The sequence below is a fragment of the Scyliorhinus torazame genome, chromosome 10 (assembly GCF_047496885.1).
Source record: "Scyliorhinus torazame isolate Kashiwa2021f chromosome 10, sScyTor2.1, whole genome shotgun sequence".
NCBI classification, from domain to species: domain Eukaryota; kingdom Metazoa; phylum Chordata; class Chondrichthyes; order Carcharhiniformes; family Scyliorhinidae; genus Scyliorhinus; species Scyliorhinus torazame.
In genome coordinates this window covers 196,415,653-196,433,408 of record NC_092716.1, presented here as the reverse complement: position 1 = coordinate 196,433,408, position 17,756 = coordinate 196,415,653, and the positions used below count along the sequence as shown (strand labels likewise).

The 17,756-nt window shown below is 50.2% G+C and overlaps 1 protein-coding gene across 1 annotated transcript in view; it reads left to right on the top strand.

Moving 5' to 3' along the window:
- Window positions 1-17,756, top strand: part of kiaa1549la (KIAA1549-like a) — a 431,663-nt gene that overhangs the window by 377,663 nt on the left and 36,244 nt on the right. Inside the window, exons 18-19 of the mRNA XM_072466225.1 lie at window positions 12,639-12,989; window positions 16,593-16,687. Of these exons, the coding sequence (XP_072322326.1) occupies window positions 12,639-12,989; window positions 16,593-16,687 (446 nt within the window). The remainder of the gene's footprint in view (window positions 1-12,638; window positions 12,990-16,592; window positions 16,688-17,756) is intronic.

Below are 17,756 nucleotides of genomic sequence, written 5' to 3'. Positions count from 1 at the left end.
AGTATGAGTGGTGGGTCCTGCCTACTGGTTCCGCCCAACAGGCGGAGCAGAAGAGTCTGTGTTTCACCCACAGCAGTCATTTCTGTACTGGAGCTGCTGGGGTAACTACTTGTTCGTTAAAGCCTTCAATTGGACTACAATCTCGCTTCAGTAGTGATTGATCGTGCATCAATTTAATGAACAAAATTGAAGAATGGCTGCTCTCCGCATCAAGCCAGAGTGTCTACAAATCAACCCCATGTGGCAAATGCAGCAGCAACTTTTAAACATTGGCTGGCATGTTTCAACGGGTACATCAGGACGGCCCCGACTGCCCCCATGGAGAAGCAGAAAATGCAAGTGCTCCACTCAAGGGTGAGCCCAGAAATCTACACGCTTATCGAAGACGCGGATGGTTTTGAGGACGCAATGACTTTGTTAAAAGAGCATTACGTCCGCACTGCGAATCAGGTATACGCTCGGCATCTTTTAGCTACCAGACGGCAGATCCCAGGGGAATCACTGGATGATTTTTACCACGCATTGTTAGTGTTAGGTAGAAACTGTAACTGTCCACAAATCTCAGCCAAAGACCACACCGAACTCTTAATACGGGATGCTTTTGTTGCGGGCATACTGTCCTCTAAAATCCACCAGCGACTGCTGGCAAATGACACGCTAGGGCTTAAAGAGGCACGGAAAGATGCGCACTCCCTAGATGTAGCCTCCCGCAATGCCCAGGCCTATGTTCCCGACCGCACGGTACCCGCAGGGACAGGGTGGACCCTACCCGCGGCCAATTCCAAAGCACCCCTAAGTTCCCCACAAGCATGTGCAGTGCGGCAGCCAGGAAACGCCGGGGTGGGGGAATGCTATTTTTGCAGGCAAAACAAACACCCCTGGCAACATTGCCCAGCCCGATCCACAATCTGCAAGGGCTGCGGGAAGAAGGGGCACCTCGTGGCAGTATGCCAGGCCCCGTCGGCCGCCGCTGTCTCCACAGGCGAACCGGGCCCGCTGCCATTCCTCTCCTCACAGGCCATGTGCGATTCATGGGGGCAGCCATCTTGGATGACATCTCAGGACCCCGACTTGGCTGGCCATGTATCGCCTGATGAGATCTCCCAGCCGGCCATGTGCGATTCATGGGAGCAGCCATCTTGGATGACGTCTCAGGACCCCAACTCGGGTGGCCGTGTATCGCTCGACGAGATCTCTCAGCTTCTGCCACAACTTGCCTCAGTGACACTGGACCAGTCTCGGCCCCGAACGCTTTCAACCGGTCCGGGTGCCTTGATGGTCCTTTGAGAGTGACGAAGTGGTGACGCCGATGTTGATGCTGACCTGGTCGAAGGTGACTCCTGGAGCATGCCGAAATCCTCTTCATCGACGGGCGTGGGCAGGGGGAGGACGGTCAGTCCTGGGGGTGGTGGTGTTGTGAGTGACGGGGAGGGGAGGGTGGCGCCAGGGGTGGAACCTGCTGGTGCTAGGTCCCTGAGGGAGAGAGTATCCTGGTGGCCATCGGGGAACGCCACATAGGCGTACTGGGGGTTTGCGTGGAGCAAGTGTACCCTCTCCACCAACAGGTCCGCCATGTGGAGCCGCACATGCTTACGGAGAAGCACGGTTTCCGGAGCTGTGAGCCAAGTCGGGAGCGACACCCCAGATGTGGACTTCCTGGGGAAGACAAAAAGACGTTCATGCGGTGTATTGTTAGTGGCGGTGCACAGCAGTGACCGAATGGAGTATAGTGCATCAGGGAGGACCTCTTGCCAACGGGAGGCCGGGAGATTTCTGGACCGTAGGGCCAGCTGCACAGCTCTCCATACCGTCCCATTCTCCCTTTCTACCTGTACATTTCCCCGGGGGTTGTAGCTTGTCGTTCTGCTGGAGGCCATACTCCTGCTGAGCAGGAGCTGACGCAGCTCATCGCTCATGAATGAGGATCCCCTGTCACTGTGGATGTAGGCGGGGAAACCGAACAGAGTGAAGATCGAATTGAGGGCTTTAATGACGGTGGCAGACGTCATGTCGGGGCAAGGGATGGCGAAGGGGAACTGGGAGTATTCGTCGATCACACTGAGGAAATATATGTGACAATCGTTGGAGGGGAGGGGGCCTTTGAAGTCCAGGCTGAGGCGTTCAACGGGGCGGGAGGCCTTCACCAGGCGTGCGCGGTCGGGCCGGTAGAAGTGCGGCATGCACTCCGCACAGACCTGGCAGTCCCTGGTGATTGTCCTTACATCCTCGACGGAGTAGGGCAAAGTTTGTGCCTTAATGAAGTGGTACAACTGAGTGACCCCTGGGTGACAAAGGCTATCGTGCAAGGTCCGGAGTCAGTCTACCTGTGCGCTGGCACATGTACCTTGGGCTAGGGTGCCTGGGGGCTCGTTGAGTTTGCCAGGGCGATACTTAATCTCGTAATTATAGGTGGAGAGCTCGATTCTCCACCGCAAGATTTTATCATTTTTGATCTTGCCCCGCTATGTGTTGAACATGAAGGCTACGGCCCGTTGGTCAGTGATGAGAGTGAATCTCCTGCTGGCCAGGTAATGCCTCCAATGCCGCATAGCTTCAACGGTAGCTTGGGCCTCTTTTTCGATGGATGAGTGCCGAATTTCAGAGGCATGAAGGGTGCGGGAAAAGAATGCCACGGGCCTGCCTGCCTGATTGAGAGTGACGGCAAGGGCGACGCCTGATGCGTCGCTTTCTACTTGGAAGGGCAGTGTCTCATCTACAGCATGCATTGTGACCTTGCCAATATCAGCTCTGATCCGGGCGAAGGCCTCTTGGGCCTCGGCCATCAGGGGAAACTGGGTGGACTGTATGAGTGGGCGGGCCTCGCCGCAAAGTTTGGGACCCACTGCGCATAATATGAAAAGAACCCCAGGCAGCGTTTGAGGGCCTTGTGGCAGTGGGGGAGAGGGAGCTCCATGAGGAGGCGCATGCGGTTGGGACCGGGCCCCAGAACTCTGTTCTGGACCACATAGCCGAGGATGGCTAAGCGGTTCTTGCTGAACACACACTTCTCCTTGTTATAAGTGAGGTTTAGGAGAGTAACAGTGCGGAGATACTTAGCAAGGTTGGCGTAGTGGTCCTGCTGATCATGGCCGCAGATGGAGACATTGTCTAGGTACAGAAACGTGGCCCGCAAACCGCACCGGTCGACCATTCGGTCCATCTCCCTTTGAAGACCGAGACCCCGTTAGTGATGCTGAAGGGGACCCTAAGGAAGTGATATAGACGGCCGTCTGCCTCAAAGGCGGTGTATGGATGATCCGATTTATGGATGGGGAGCTGGTGGTAGGCGGAATGCAGGTCCCGGTACTGTGCAATCTGGTTAACCATGTCAGATATGCGTGGGAGGGGGTACGCGTCGAGCTGCGTGTACCTGTTGATGGTCTGGCTGTAGTCCACGACCATTCGGTGTTTCTCCCCAGATTTAACCACTACCACTTGAGCTCTCCAGGGGCTATTGCTGGCCTCGATGATGCCTTCCTGAAGCAACCGCTGGACTTCGGACCTGATGAAGGTCTTATCCTGGGTGCTGTACCGTCTGCTTCTGGTAGCGAGGGGTTTGCACTCTGGAGTTCGATTAGCAAAGAGGGAAGGTGGGTCGACCTTTAGGGTCGCGAGGCCACACACAGTAAGGGGTGGTAAGGGTCTGCCGAATTTAAGGGTTAGGCTCTGGAGGTTGCACTGGAAATCCAGGCCGAGGATAAGTGCAGCGCAGAGGTTAGGGAGAACGTAGAGGCGGAAGCTGTGGCATTCTATGCCCTGGACCGCGAGCGTGACCGTACAGTACCCCCGGATCGCTACGCAATGGGATCCGGAGGCCAAGGAGATTTTTTGATTGGCGGGGTGTATCGTGAGGGAGCAGTGCCTTACCGTATCCGGATGTATGAAGCTCTCGGTGATCCCGGAGTCCAGCAGGCAAGAGGTCACATGGCCGTTGACTTTCACGCTGGTGGGTGCGTTGGTCAGGTTATGCGGGCAAGACTGATCGAGTGACTTGGAGGCGAGCCTTGGTCTGTTGTCGGGTAATGGGGCAGCCGTTGAGTTCAAATCTTGGATCGCTGGTGGTGTCCATGTGCTGAGGGGTAGACAAGGTGGCGGCGCCCGGAGATCTTGGGGATAACAAAATGGCGGCGCCCGTAGAATGCACGTTGCGGGGGTGGAGCAAGATGGCGGCGCCCATGAAATACACATGTTGCGCGGAGGGGAAGATGGCGGTGCCCATTGATCGCACATGGTCTGGGGGGGAGAAGATGGCGGCGCCCATTGTCCATGACTGGGGGGGGGGGGGTGGGGGCGATCGTGGCCACTGTGCAGGGCTGGCACACCGCGGCGAAGTGGCCCTTCTTCCCGCAGGCTTTACAAAGGGCCGTGCGGGCCGGGCAGCGTTAGCGGGGTTGCTTTTGCTGGCCACAAAAGTAGCATCGGGGCCCCCCGGGGTTTGCTGGCTGGCGTATAGTGCAGGCGTATTGGGTGGGCAGTGCCCACACTGGGGCGGCTGCCTGTGAGGTCCATGAAGCGTAGGAGGGGTGGGCCGCGCGGTTGGGGGCGTAGGACTGGACGTTGCGCAGAGCGACCATCATGGAGAGCGTTAGCGTTTTAGTCTCTGCGAGGTCGCGCGTGGCCCCTTCTAGGAGCCGCTGACGTATGATATCTGACCCAATTCCAGTCACAAAGGCATCCCTCACAAAGGAGGTCTCAGTGTTCCTTATCTGTAACGTCCTGGCAGTCACAGTCCCGGACTAGTGGGATTAGGGCCCTCCAGAAGTCTTCTATGGACTCACCCGGTAGTTGAGAACGAGTTTCAAGCGTGTGTCTAGCGAAGAGCGTGTTTGTTTCTTGCTCGTAATTGTCCTTGAGTCGAGTCATGGCTTCGGCGTAGTTTGGCGCATCCTGGATCAGCGGGAAGACTTTGGAGCTCAGCCTGGGATATAAGATCTGGATCTTCTGAGCCTCCAGAACAGGGGTCGGCGCCGCGTTGATAAACGCTTCAAAGCAAGCTAGCCAGTGCTGGAAGCCCTTTCTGGCGTCGCTTGAGTGTGGATCCAGGTGCAGGCGATCTGGTTTAATACGAAGGTCCATCCTTCGAAAACTGATACCAATAAATTGAGGCACGATCAATTTGACTAAAGACGAAAGTTGAATCCAAACTCAGGCTTTATTGGTATTAGATGTGTGGCGAGCTGGAGGACACGCATATTTATACCCCGCCTCCTGGGCAGAGCCAGCAGGCAGGGGCCACAGGCAAACTTGTAGTGCACGCTCTACCGTACATCCTCTAATATAAGTACAACAGTGGTTTACCACAGTACGCATCAACGGGCACAAGACATCCTGCTTGATCGACTCTGGGAGCACGGAGAGCTTCATCTATCCCAATACGGTAAGACACTGCTCTCTCACTGTACGCCCGATTAAACAAAAGATCTCCCTGGCCTCTGGTTCCCAGTCTGTGGAGACCCGGGGGTACTGCATAGCCAACCTCACGGTCCAGGGCGTGGAGTTCAATAACTTCAGACTCTACGTCCTCCCCCATCTCTGCGCTGCCACACACCTGGGACTGGACTTCCCGTGTAACCTGCAAAGTTTAACGTTCAAATGTGGCGGCCCCATAACCCCCCTCACTGTCTGCGGCCTCGCGACCCTCAAGGTCGACCCGCCTTCCCTGTTTGCAAACCTTACCCCCGATTGCAAACCCGTTGCCACCAGGAGCAGACGGTACAGTTCCCAGGAGCGGACCTTCATTAGGTTGGAAGTCCAGCGGTTACGAAAGGAAGGCATTATCGAGGCCAGCAACAGCCCCTGGAGAGCTCAAGTGGTGGGTGTTAAGACCGGGGAGAAACATAGGATGGTCATAGACTACAGTCAGATCATCAACAGGTATACGCAGCTCGACGCGTACCCTCTCCCCCACATATCTGAAATGGTCAACCAGATAGCGCAACACAAGGTTTTCTCCACGGTAGACCTTAAATCAGCCTACCACCAGCTCCCCATTCGCCCGGACGACCGCAAGTACACTGCATTCGAATCAGATGGGCGGCTCTACCACTTTCTAAGGGTTCCCTTTGGTGTCACAAATGGGGTCTCGGTCTTCCAACGGGAGATGGACTGAATGGTTGACCAGTACGGTCTGCGGGCCACGTTCCCATACCTCGACAATGTCACCATCTGCGGCCACGACCAGCAGGACCACGACACCAACCTCCGCAAATTCCTCCATACCGCAAAAATCCTTAACTTAATCTATAACAAGGACAAATGCGTGTTTAGCACCGATCGTCTAGCCATCCTCGGCTACGTAGTGCATGATGGAGTCATAGGCCCAAATCCCGAATGCATGCGCCCCCTCATGGAGTTTCCCCTCCCCCACTGCCCCAAGGCTCTGAAACGTTGCCAAGGCTTCTTTTCTTATTATGCGCAGTGGGTCCCCAATTATGCGGACAAGGCCCGCCCACTAATCCAGTCCACGGTTCTTCCCCTATCGGCAGAGGCCCGCCAGGCTTTCAGTCGCATCAAAGCAGACATCGCCAGGGCGACGATGCATGCAATCGATGAGTCCCTCCCCTTCCAGGTCGAGAGCAATGCATCAGACGTACTCTGGCTGCCACCCTCAATCAGGCGGGCAGACCCGTGGCCTTCTTTTCACGCACCCTCCACGCCTAAAAAATCCGCCATTCCTCCGTTGAAAAGGAGGCCCAAGCCATCGTCGAAGCTGTGCGGCATTGGAGGCATTACCTGGCCGGCAGGAGATTCACTCACCTCACTGACCAACGGTCGGTAGCCTTCATGTTTGACAATGCACAGCGGGGCAAAATTAAGAATGATAAGATCTTACGGTGGAGGATCGGGCTCTCCACCTATAATTACGAGATCTTGTATGGTCCCGGGAAGCTCAACAAGCCTCCTGATGCCCTGTCCTGCGGCACTTGTGCCAGTGTACAAGTAGACCGACTCCGGACCCTCCACGACAACCTCTGCCACCCGGAGGTCATCCGGTTCTTCCACTTTGTTAAAACCCGCAATCTGCCCTACTCTACCGAGGAGGTCAGGGCCGTAACTAGAAACTGCCAAATCTGCGCGGAGTGCAAGCCTCACTTCTACAGGCCAGAGAAAGCGCACATGGTGAAGGCTTCCCGCCCCTTTGAACGCCCCAGTGTGGATTTCAAAGGGCCGCTTCCCTCCACTGACTGCAACACGGATTTCTTAAACGTGATCGATAAGTACTCCCGGTTCCCTTTCGCCATCCCCTGTCCCGACATGACAGCTGCCACCGTCATTAAAGCCCTCCACAGCATCTTTACCCTGTTCGGTTTGCCCGCCTACATCCATAGCGATAGGGACTCCTCCTTCATGAGTGACGAGCTGCATCAATTCCTGCTCAGCAAGGGCATTGCCTCCAACAGGACGACCAGTTACAACCCCCGGGGAAACGGGTAGGTAGAGAGGGAGAACGGGACGATCTGGAAGGCCGTCCTACTGGCCCTACGGTCCAAGAACCTCCCAGTGTCCCGATGGCAGGAGATCCTCCCCGATGCACTTCACTCCATCCGATCACTACTGTGCACTACTACCAACGAAACACCTCATGAACGTCTCCTTGCCTTCCCTAGGAAGTCCTCCTCGGGGACCTCGCTCCCAAAATGGCTGGCAGCCCCCGGACCTGTCCGACTCCGCAAACACATAGGGGCCCACAAGTCGGACGCACTGGTCGAGAGGGTACATCGCCTCCATGCTAACCCCCAAGTACGCCTATGTGACGCACCCCGACGGCCGACAAGACACGGTCTCCCTCCGGGATCTGGCCCCCGCTGGATCCCCACCCTCAACCACCCCCCCCCACCAATCCCAACCATTCTTTCACCGGCGCACACCACCGCAGCCCCCTTCCCAGGAGGATCTGTCCCCCCACTGGCCCCATCCGGATGCGATGAAGCTGAAGACGACACGCTCCCAGAGCCACGGATGCCCGAGCCGACGCCAGCATCACCGCCGGGGCTGCGACGATCGCAGAGGACGACCAGGGCCTCTGACTGGTTGATAGTTTCATTGCAAAATGAACTTGTAAATAATTGTCTATAAATATGTGTATTGTATGTAAAGGCACCAAAGGGTGCCGCTATAACCTCTACCACTGTAGACGCAAGGCCACCACCTCCGCCAGACTCTTTTTTTAAACGGGGGGTGAATGTGATAGGCTACATTAGGGGTATCGCGGTATCTAGGTGGGATGTATCTTCTACTGTAGTATGAATGGTGGAACCGACCTGCTGGTTCCACCCAGCAGGCAGAGCATAAGAGTCTATGTTTCACCCACAGCAGTCATTCTGTACCGGAGCTGCTGGGGTAACTACTTGTTCATTAAAGCCTTCAATTGGACTACAATCTCGCTTCAGTAGTGATTGATCGTGCATCACTTATGAATTAGGAGCAGGAGTAGGCCACTCAGGCCCTCATGCCTGCTCGACCATTCAATAACCCCACATCCCCACCTACCCTCGATATCCTTTCACCCCCTTGTTAATCAAGAATATATCTAGTTCAGCCTTAAAAATATTGCTGTCTTAAATGTACAACCCCTTATTTTTAAGCAGTGACTCCTAGTTCTAGATTCTCCCACAAGTGAAAACATCCTCTGCACATCCTGTCAGTTCACCTCAGGATTTAATCAAGTCAACTCTTACTCTTCAAACTCCAGCGGATACAAGCCTAGCCCTTCAACCTTTCCTCATAAGACAACTTATCCTCATAACCCTTCCATGACTCTGTGTCAATTTTGGTCTGATAACATTGTCGTGAAGTGCCTTGAATATCTTGCTGTGCTAAAGACTCTATATAAATGCAAGTAATTGTTAGATTTTCAATGGAAGGTACTGGCTGCTGTAAAAGTTACTCAAGAGTATAGTTTTTCATGTTTAAAATAACTTTATATATGAAGTTAGGAGGCAGCCTTACAGCAGGGTGTAAAAAGCTGGAAAAATTGTCAAAAATCAGAATTATTTTGGGCAGAGATGGGTTAAACAGGGTCTGAAATTCACCACAATAAAATTTCATTTACCAGTAATTTCTTAACCTGTCACTGCTGCAAGCTGCATTGTCGGCTGGATTCTCCAGTCCCCCAGCTCCGTGTTTCTCGCTGGCGGTGGCATTCTCTACTCCCACAGCTTGTCAATGGGATTTCCCAAAGCAAAACCCACGGGGCGGGGGTGCACTGCCAGTGGGAACAGAGAATCCCAAAGGCTGAAGATTTTCAGCCGTGATTTAATTTTTCCCCCCACCACATTAGATATACTTGAATGGCAGATACATAGAACCTTATGTTATGACGTAGCCATGTCCCACATCGCTTTCAGTTTAACATTGTGCTTTCACATACTGGACATAAACTTCCTCTCAGTGAGTACTGGCTAAGGCGAGAACACTGGTGTGTAGCTCTCCAGCTGCACAGCCTTGTTTTACCTCCAGACTTTACTGCAAATCTAGGGTGTGGTTTACACCGTCACTCTGGCCATCCAGCTCCATAGGCATCGAGCCCGCCCCCCACAAATATCGTGGCTCCCAACCCCATAAGCATCGGGGTGCCCCGCCTCCCTCCAACAAACATTAGATGCTCCCCCTCCACAAGCATTGAGCCCTTCCACAACAACCATCTGTTATCCCCCCTTGCCCTATAAGCCTCGGGTCACCTCCCCCACCATTGGGGAACCCCCCACCCTAAAGCATCAGGGCACGCACACCCACACCAGAGATAAGGGGGACCCACTCCAATGGGGCTCCCCAGAGGGCCTGTCCCTGGCACTGCCACGCAGGCACTTCGACCCTGACACTGCCAGGTTGGCACTGCCTGCCCAGGCATGTCCCTCTCCCCCTTGGGGCTATATTTGCCTTTGCACACCCGTTGGGTTGCCCTCGACTGCTTCAAATTTGTAAATAGCTGTTGTGAACCACATCAGCTTGGTATGAATATTCAGTGAGGGGGGAACATATTGTGGGGAGCCCTATTATGAGATGCAAATTTATTGAAATGGCATCATGTGTGAGGGACATGGAAGATCGGAAAAAGAGGCCTCGCCAGCGGGAATCTCATTTCCCGACTGTCGCGGGATTTTGGGCCCACATCGCTGACGGAGAACACGAGCTCAAAATCGCCCCTACGTAACATTCGGAACTGTCATTGAGCTAATTGAACAATAACTTATAGAGCGTCTTTAATGTAGAAACATTGTCCTGAAACACATCCAGCCCTGTGTGACTGTGCCCTCTGTCCTCTAGTTCTGGCCTTTTACTCATCCTCTATTCTCTCCCTGTATTTATGGCAACTGCATCATTCGTCATTTTGGCCCCATACTATCCCGCTGCCTTCTTCGCCACCTTTAAAGTCCTCCTCAAAACCTATATTTCAATCTGCTTTTTGGATACCATGCTTTGTCTTTCCCTCACTTCTCTGTCTCTCATCACGCCCATCACGATGAAGTAGTTTGGGATGTCAGTTGTACACGTAGAGTTGACGATGTTTAGTTTTAACAGTGTAAAAATGTTCCATTATCCACATTCTGACTTGATACTAAACACAGTTCTGTGCCGGCCTCGGTCCTTTAATACTATGAGGGGAATTAGAACAAAATAGACACCACAAGAGAGTTCAGACACTTTGGTGTGTACATCAGTTTCTTGATTAGAGTATTGTATAAGCAATAAATAACCTTATCCCCTTGGTGCCATATTTGCCCCCCAAGTTGAACGTCTGACCACATGTTTGCTCCATCCACAACTTCCACTCTTGCAGCAACACCCACCTCTGCCGCATGCCTCAGCTCACCTTCTGCTAAAAGCCTTGTCCATGCCTTTGTTGCCACGAGATGTAACTATCTGGCACTTTTGGCTGTCATCCCAATTTTCAGATACCATCCAAACTTTCCTGCTCACATCTTACCTCGCATTGCATTTTGCTCACCCATCAACATATTCTGGCTGACCTCCGTTGGTTTTGGTCCAGCAACGCCTCCGTTTTAAAATTCTCATCCCTGTTCTCGAAGCTCTATCTCTTTAACCTCTTCCAGCCCCACAAACCTCGGAGATTTTGACACTCCTCCAATTCGGGTCTCTTGCGCAGCCCCAATTTTAGTCGCTCTGCGATTGACAGACATGTCTTTAAGCAGCCTAGGCTCTGAGCTCTGAAGTTTTTCCGTCTTTCAACCTCTCTCGGCTCGTTTAAACCCTTATCTCTTTGAGCAAATGTTTTGTCAGCTGTCCTAATATCTCCTTATGTGGCTCAGTGACAAATTTTGTTTAATAGCGCTCCTGCAATGGGTTACTATGGTAAAGGTGCTGGGGCCTAATAGTGGAGTGGGTATGTTACTGGGCTAATAATCCAGAGAATGAGAGATCAGGTGCCAACTTAGCAGTTCCAGATATTAGCAATTAGCTTTAAGAAATCTGGAAATAAAAGGACAGCTTGAGTGACTATGAAGCTGCTGTGTTCTCCCAACTGACCGTATTCAACACAGAACTGTAGCAAGGGCCTGGTTGGGTTCATATAATATTCATAGCAAGCCAGTGCTTCGTGAAGTGTGAAATATAAACTAGCTGTGTGACCAATTATTAAAATATTATCCAGAATCATTTAGGTTGTGTAGGCAGACACTTATGTGGATGGATTTTCAATTGGTTTGAGATGGGTACAATGCTGTGAAAAGTATGAAAGTCTTGCAAGGCAGACCTACTTATCTTACAGGGGCATATACTAAATTTCCTTATATGTTCCCAAGCACCCCACGTGCAGTGGGATGCTTTGAATGGTATTCAACTTTTTCTGTGTTGACAATAGTGACAGCTATTTTGTGTCGATCAAGATCCTGCAAAATGCAAAGAAATGAAAGATCAATTAAGATATTCAATGGAAGAGTCCTGTCAGCAAGGAAAATTTTCATTTATATTCCAAATAGTGCTGTAAAATCTTTAACACATGTCTGAAAACGGGAATTGGGTATCAGTTTAATGCCACATCTCATCCCGTAGCATCACAACTTGTGCTTCCCTTCTCTTCCTCTTCTTCTTTCGAATATTTATCCCTCAATCAATATCATTCTAACAGATTACCTGGTGAGCATCACTGTGCAAAGTTTGGCGGCTGCTGTTTTCCACATTATAATGTTTACTACACTTACCATGCCAGCTGTGGTTCCACTGGTAATATGCTTGGCTGTGTGACACCAGGTTCTGGATTCAAGGACTCCAGGACTTAAGCATAGACATCAAGGCTGGCGCTCCAATGCGGCACTGAGGAAGCACTGCACTGTCAGAGATGCTGTCGTTTGAATGAGATGTTAAACTGCGGTCTCCTCTGCCGTCTTAGGTGACTGGCCACTAGATTGAAGAAGAGCAGATGAGTACCCTTAACTAACATCACAAAAATAGATTACCTGGTTATCATCACATCGCTGTTTTCGGGATCTTGTTGTGTGCAAATTGGCTACTCCGTCTCCTGCATTACAACAGTGATTGCACTTGACAAAAGTACATCATTGGCTGGAAAGCACCCGTGCGACATTCAGTGACCGTGAAAGCTACTGTAGAAACGTAAGTCATTCTTTAACTAAGATTTTTTTCCTTTTTCCCTATCACACTGCTTTCCCCTTTTGAAGACGGAGCCGGAATTGACAGAAGAAACGAACGTGGACCGAATAGCGGAGCCTCGGACTGCCACCCGAGCAAGACAGGCCAAAGGACACTCGGAATCTTCCACCCTCAGCTCTCAACCGTCGATTGACGAAGTCAGGCAGCACATGCATCAGCTCCTGGAGGAAGCATTTAGCTTGGCCTCTGCTGGCCGAGTCGCTCACGGCCGTCACCAGCTGCACTATGCCACAGGTCAACCGTTACCCTATACGGAGCTGGTGACCAGTGCCCCAGGAACCATGAGCAGATCGAGGGCTGGACTCCAGTGGGTTCCTGCATATGGACAGGATATGTGCCAATATAGTTTGCCCAGACCCGTGAGTACTGCATCTTCTTCAAGCATCACATTATGGAACATAGCAACAAAGGAACACAAGAAGACCATTCAGCCCCTCAGACCTATTCCATCATTCAATGAGATCATGGCTGATCTGTATTTTAATTATATTTACCCACTTTGGTTACATACATTTTTCTACCCTTGCCTCACAAAAGCCTACTAACATTAGATTTAAATTCATTAATTGGGATTTACTTCTTTTTATGGGCGAGAGTTCACACTTCCACTTTTGTGAGACAAAATGATTTCTAGCTTCTCTCCTGAATGGCCTGACTCTCATTTTAAGACAAAATCTGCTTATCCTGGACTTCCACACCAGTGCAAAGGTGTTCCCCCTATCTGGCCTACCAATTCAGTTCAAAATCCTCATTCAAATCAGCCCTTGATCTTCCCATTTATATTTCAAATAGAGCGTAAATGCTTAAGTTACAAGGACAAGTTGCAAAGACTAGGCTTGTGTTCCCTTGAATATAAAAGTTTAAAAGGCAATTTAATTGAGGTGTTCAAGTTGATTAAAGGGCAAGAATTTTACTCCCTCTGGGAGTAGGTGGTGGGGGGGGGGTGAAATTGTATTGGATGGCAGAGGATGTCATTCCCATCACCTACTGGCTTCCACTGGTTTTTACAAGCATCGTGTTGGATGGCCTGTGGACCTTTGGTCAATTGAGGCCCTCAAGTGGCCAATTAATGTCCATGTAAGGGACTCTTCCTGCTGTCACTGGTAGTTTACCAGCTGTAGAGGGAGGGGAATATCTACGTCACGTGGCGAGGTGATCAGGTAACCCCTGGCAGCCTGGTTCTGGGCTTGAGTTGGATGGGGAGAAGGCTGCTTCCTGTGCCATGGAGGGCTGCCCCCCCTAGCAGATTGGGCCTGCCTCGCTTAATTATGACCACCCCAGCCTCCCGACCACCACCCCTACCCCTTGCCAGGACCTACTTGAATGCCCTTGAAATGCCCATACCCCACTTACCTGCTTCTCGGCCTCAATCACTGGTTCTGTGTCTGCAATCCCAGTTCTGGCCACCACTACCGGTGGAACCTTTGGCATTGCAGAGCTGCTGGACCTCTGATTGGTCAGTAGCTCTTGGAAGTGGAACTTCCGTACTCTTACAGGGTGGAGTGGGGACAGAAACTATGGCTTCAGTCCAAATTGACTGCCTGATGACCAGAAAGTAAGCTCATGGGTTCAGGGCCTGTTGAGAGGCTCTCACCAGACTTTTCTGGCTCATCAGACTTCCCATCTGGTACATGGGGCCACCGCCTTCTTATTGAATCCCAGCCAAGGAATTAATAGGGAAACAGAGATTCCTCTATTTCCTCTGGAGGAGGAATGCAAAACAAGGACGCATAACCTTAAAATTGGAGCCCGACCATTCAGGATTGGTGTCAGGAGGAACTTCTTCACACAATGAAGGACAAAGTCTGGACCCCTCTCCCTCAAAAAGCTGCTGAGGCTGGGGTTCAATTAAACAGTTCAAAACTGACTCCTTTGTTAGGTAACAATATTAAGGATTGCAGAACTGAGGTGGATTAATGGAGTTCCGATGTAAATCAGCCATGATCAGATTGAATAGTGAAATCAGCTCGAGGGGCTGAGTGGTCTCCTTTCGTTCCTGTGGAAGGTATTGATTCTAGGAGATCTTAAGTTTAGAATCACAACTGTGCGCTGAATGAAGGGCTGAAAAATAATCATTAAACCAGCTCTTAACTTCATTGATTCCCACAACGTAAATGTGGAAAAGAAAACCGGTATGGATTTTATTCTCCTGGGAATTGTTAAATAATTAAATGTTATTTTTTTCAATGATCCTCCGTCAATACAATGCAAGTTAACAGGTGTCAATAAAACACTAGGAATTTAGTCTTTTAAATGGGTCCTTATATCCTAACAAGGTCTCTGAAGCCTGTGGATCCATTATATTTTATATGTAATATACTTACATGGTGCATCTAATGTATTAAAAAGTCCCAGATCACAAACTTATGAAGCAAAGTTAGACACTGAGCCATATAAGGCAATGTTAAGGCTGATGGTGGTGAGCTTGGTCAGTGAGTAAGTTTGGAGGAGAATCGTAAAGAAAGAAAGCCGTGCGGAGAGTTTAGAGAGGGAACTCCTGAGCTCAGGGACTAGGCAAGTGAAGCGTGTTTTTGTGACACTTGCGTTTAATAATATTTGTTGGAATAATAACACGTCATTTCTTTCAATAAGTGACTCTTTCAACAATCAGCACAGAGGACTCCCAAAATGTAGTCATATTTCCCAGAAGTAGCTAACATGGAAAGCTTTGGAAAGCCCTGTTTGGAACTGCATGTCCTTTGAAATTTATTATTTAGATTTATTACTGCCTAATCTTATATCACAATCTGAATCCCGCCCATTGTGACATTTAAAAGAGGCATCCCGATCTCTCCCTACACTGAGTTCTGGCGAGCGGAGCTCCTCAGTGCAGGAACCGAGACAAAGTGCGGCCTTGTCGGGGAGTTCCCCACTGAGGCCCCGAATCAAACCAGAGTCCTGGTAGATAGCGTGGTGTTTTTCAGGACTGCGATGCTGGGAAGCACCCGGCTAAACACGCTAGACCCCGGACTCTGTTCCGATTCGTTTAGATCGAGCCCGATATAACAAATCAAAAATCTTCCACTAATCTGCACTTCCAGTATAAATTCTTGCACCCTCCCTCCAGTGGTGGTGCTATAGCGTCTCCAAGAACCTCAGAGAAGCTTCAAACCTTGGACCATCTGCACTTCCCAAATTAGCATATGATTTGTTATTTAACTGTAATTAATATAAAATCAATATTATATAAGGATGGTGTTAGAACATGGTCAGGCACCTAATTACATTTTGACCCTAGATCTGCACAAAACTATCCTTATACAATCAATAATAGAGGAAAACCCCTCGTCAACCAACTTGGTTGGGGGACATTTAATGGGGGCGAGGGGGGGAAAGGACATTAGTTGCAGAACTACTTGACTACACATACCACAACTGAAACCATGGTTTCATGTCATTCTGTTCAGAGTGAAGCTGTTGTCCTTAATTATGAGGCCGGTTGCCTAGACTTGGCTTGCATTCCTCATGACTTTAAAAGGTTAGGTGATGGCCAAGTCAAGGAAATGGTAAATTAATTGAAGAGGGAAGAGACAGCGAAGCCATTTCCTCTGGTGAAGGGTACTCTCTTAAAACTGGAGCTAGTTTGTTCAGGAGTAAAAGCAGGAAGCACTTCTTCACACAAAGGTTGGAGGACATTTTGGAATTTTCTCCCGCAAAAGATTGTGGATGCTGGTCATTAGTGACATTTTCAAGACTTAGAGCCACAGATTTCTATTGGATGAGGGCTTCAGGGACATGGATCAAATGCAGATTAGTCATGGTCCGATTGAAATTTGGAACAGGCTGTAGGGTGTGGAAATGTGGAATGGTCTCCTGCTGTTCCTATGTTCCAGGCAAGGTGAATGTGAACAGAATGAGAAATTGATATGAATTTAGTAAACGTAAGTTAAAGGAGCTGGAAAAGTTATTGCTAAGCCTTGTTTGGATGCCATGGTTCACTGGCACTTTCATTCTCTTTCTAGGCTTACAGATATTCTCAGCTTCCAGAAATGTCTATCGGATCTCCACCCCCGCTTCCTCCCAGAAATGCCCCAGCAGCAGTTACATCCCTCAGACGGTAATGCATTGAGTCCTTTATTAACACATAATGCATTGCATTTATGTAGTGCCTTTAATGTAATAAAACATTTCAGAGCGCTTCGTGGGAGTGCTATTAACAAAATTTAACACTGAACCACGTTAAGTGATATTAGAGAATATGAATAAAAGTTTGGCCATAGAGCTAAGTTTTAAGGAATTTCTTAAAGGAGGAACGCAAGGCGGAGAGGGGGTGCAGTTGGGGAGGAACTTCGACAGCTGAATAATGAAAGTTTGGGATGGACAATGAGTGCAGAGATCTCAGAGGGACAAAGAACAAGAACAAAGAAAAGTACAGCACAGGAACCAGCCCTTTGGCCCTCCAAGCCTGTGCCGACCGTGCTGCCCGTCTAAACTAAAATCTTCTGTACTTCCAGGGTCCGTATCCCTCTATTCCCATCCTATTCATGTATTTGTCAAGATGCCCCTTAAACGTCACTATCGACCCTGCTTCCACCACCTCCTCCGGCAGCGAGTTCCAGGCTCCCACTACCCTCTGTGTAAAAAACTTGCCTCGTACATCTCCTCTAAACCTTGCCCCTCGCACCTTAAACCTATGCCCCCTAGTAATTGACCCCTCTACCCTGGGAAAAAGCCTCTGACTATCCACTCTGTCTATGCCCCTCATAATTTTGTAGACCTCTATCAGGTCGCCCCTCAACCTCCGTCGTTCCAGTGAGAACAAACCGAGTTTATTCAACCTCTCCTCATAGCTAATGCCCTCCATACCAGGCAACATTCTGGTAAATCTCTTCTGCACCCTCTCTAAAGTCTCCACATCCTTCTGGTAGTGTGGCGACCAGAATTGAACACTATACTCCAAGTGTGGCCTAACTAAGGTTCTATACAACTGCAACATGACTTGCCAATTTTTATACTCAATGTCCTGGCCAATGAAGGCAAGCATGCCGAATGCCTTCTTGACTACCTTCTCCACCTGTGTTGCCCCTTTCAGTGACCTGTGGACCTGTACACCTAGATCTCTCTGACTGTCAATACTCTTGAGGGTTCCACCATTCACTGTATATTCCCTACCTGCATTAGACCTT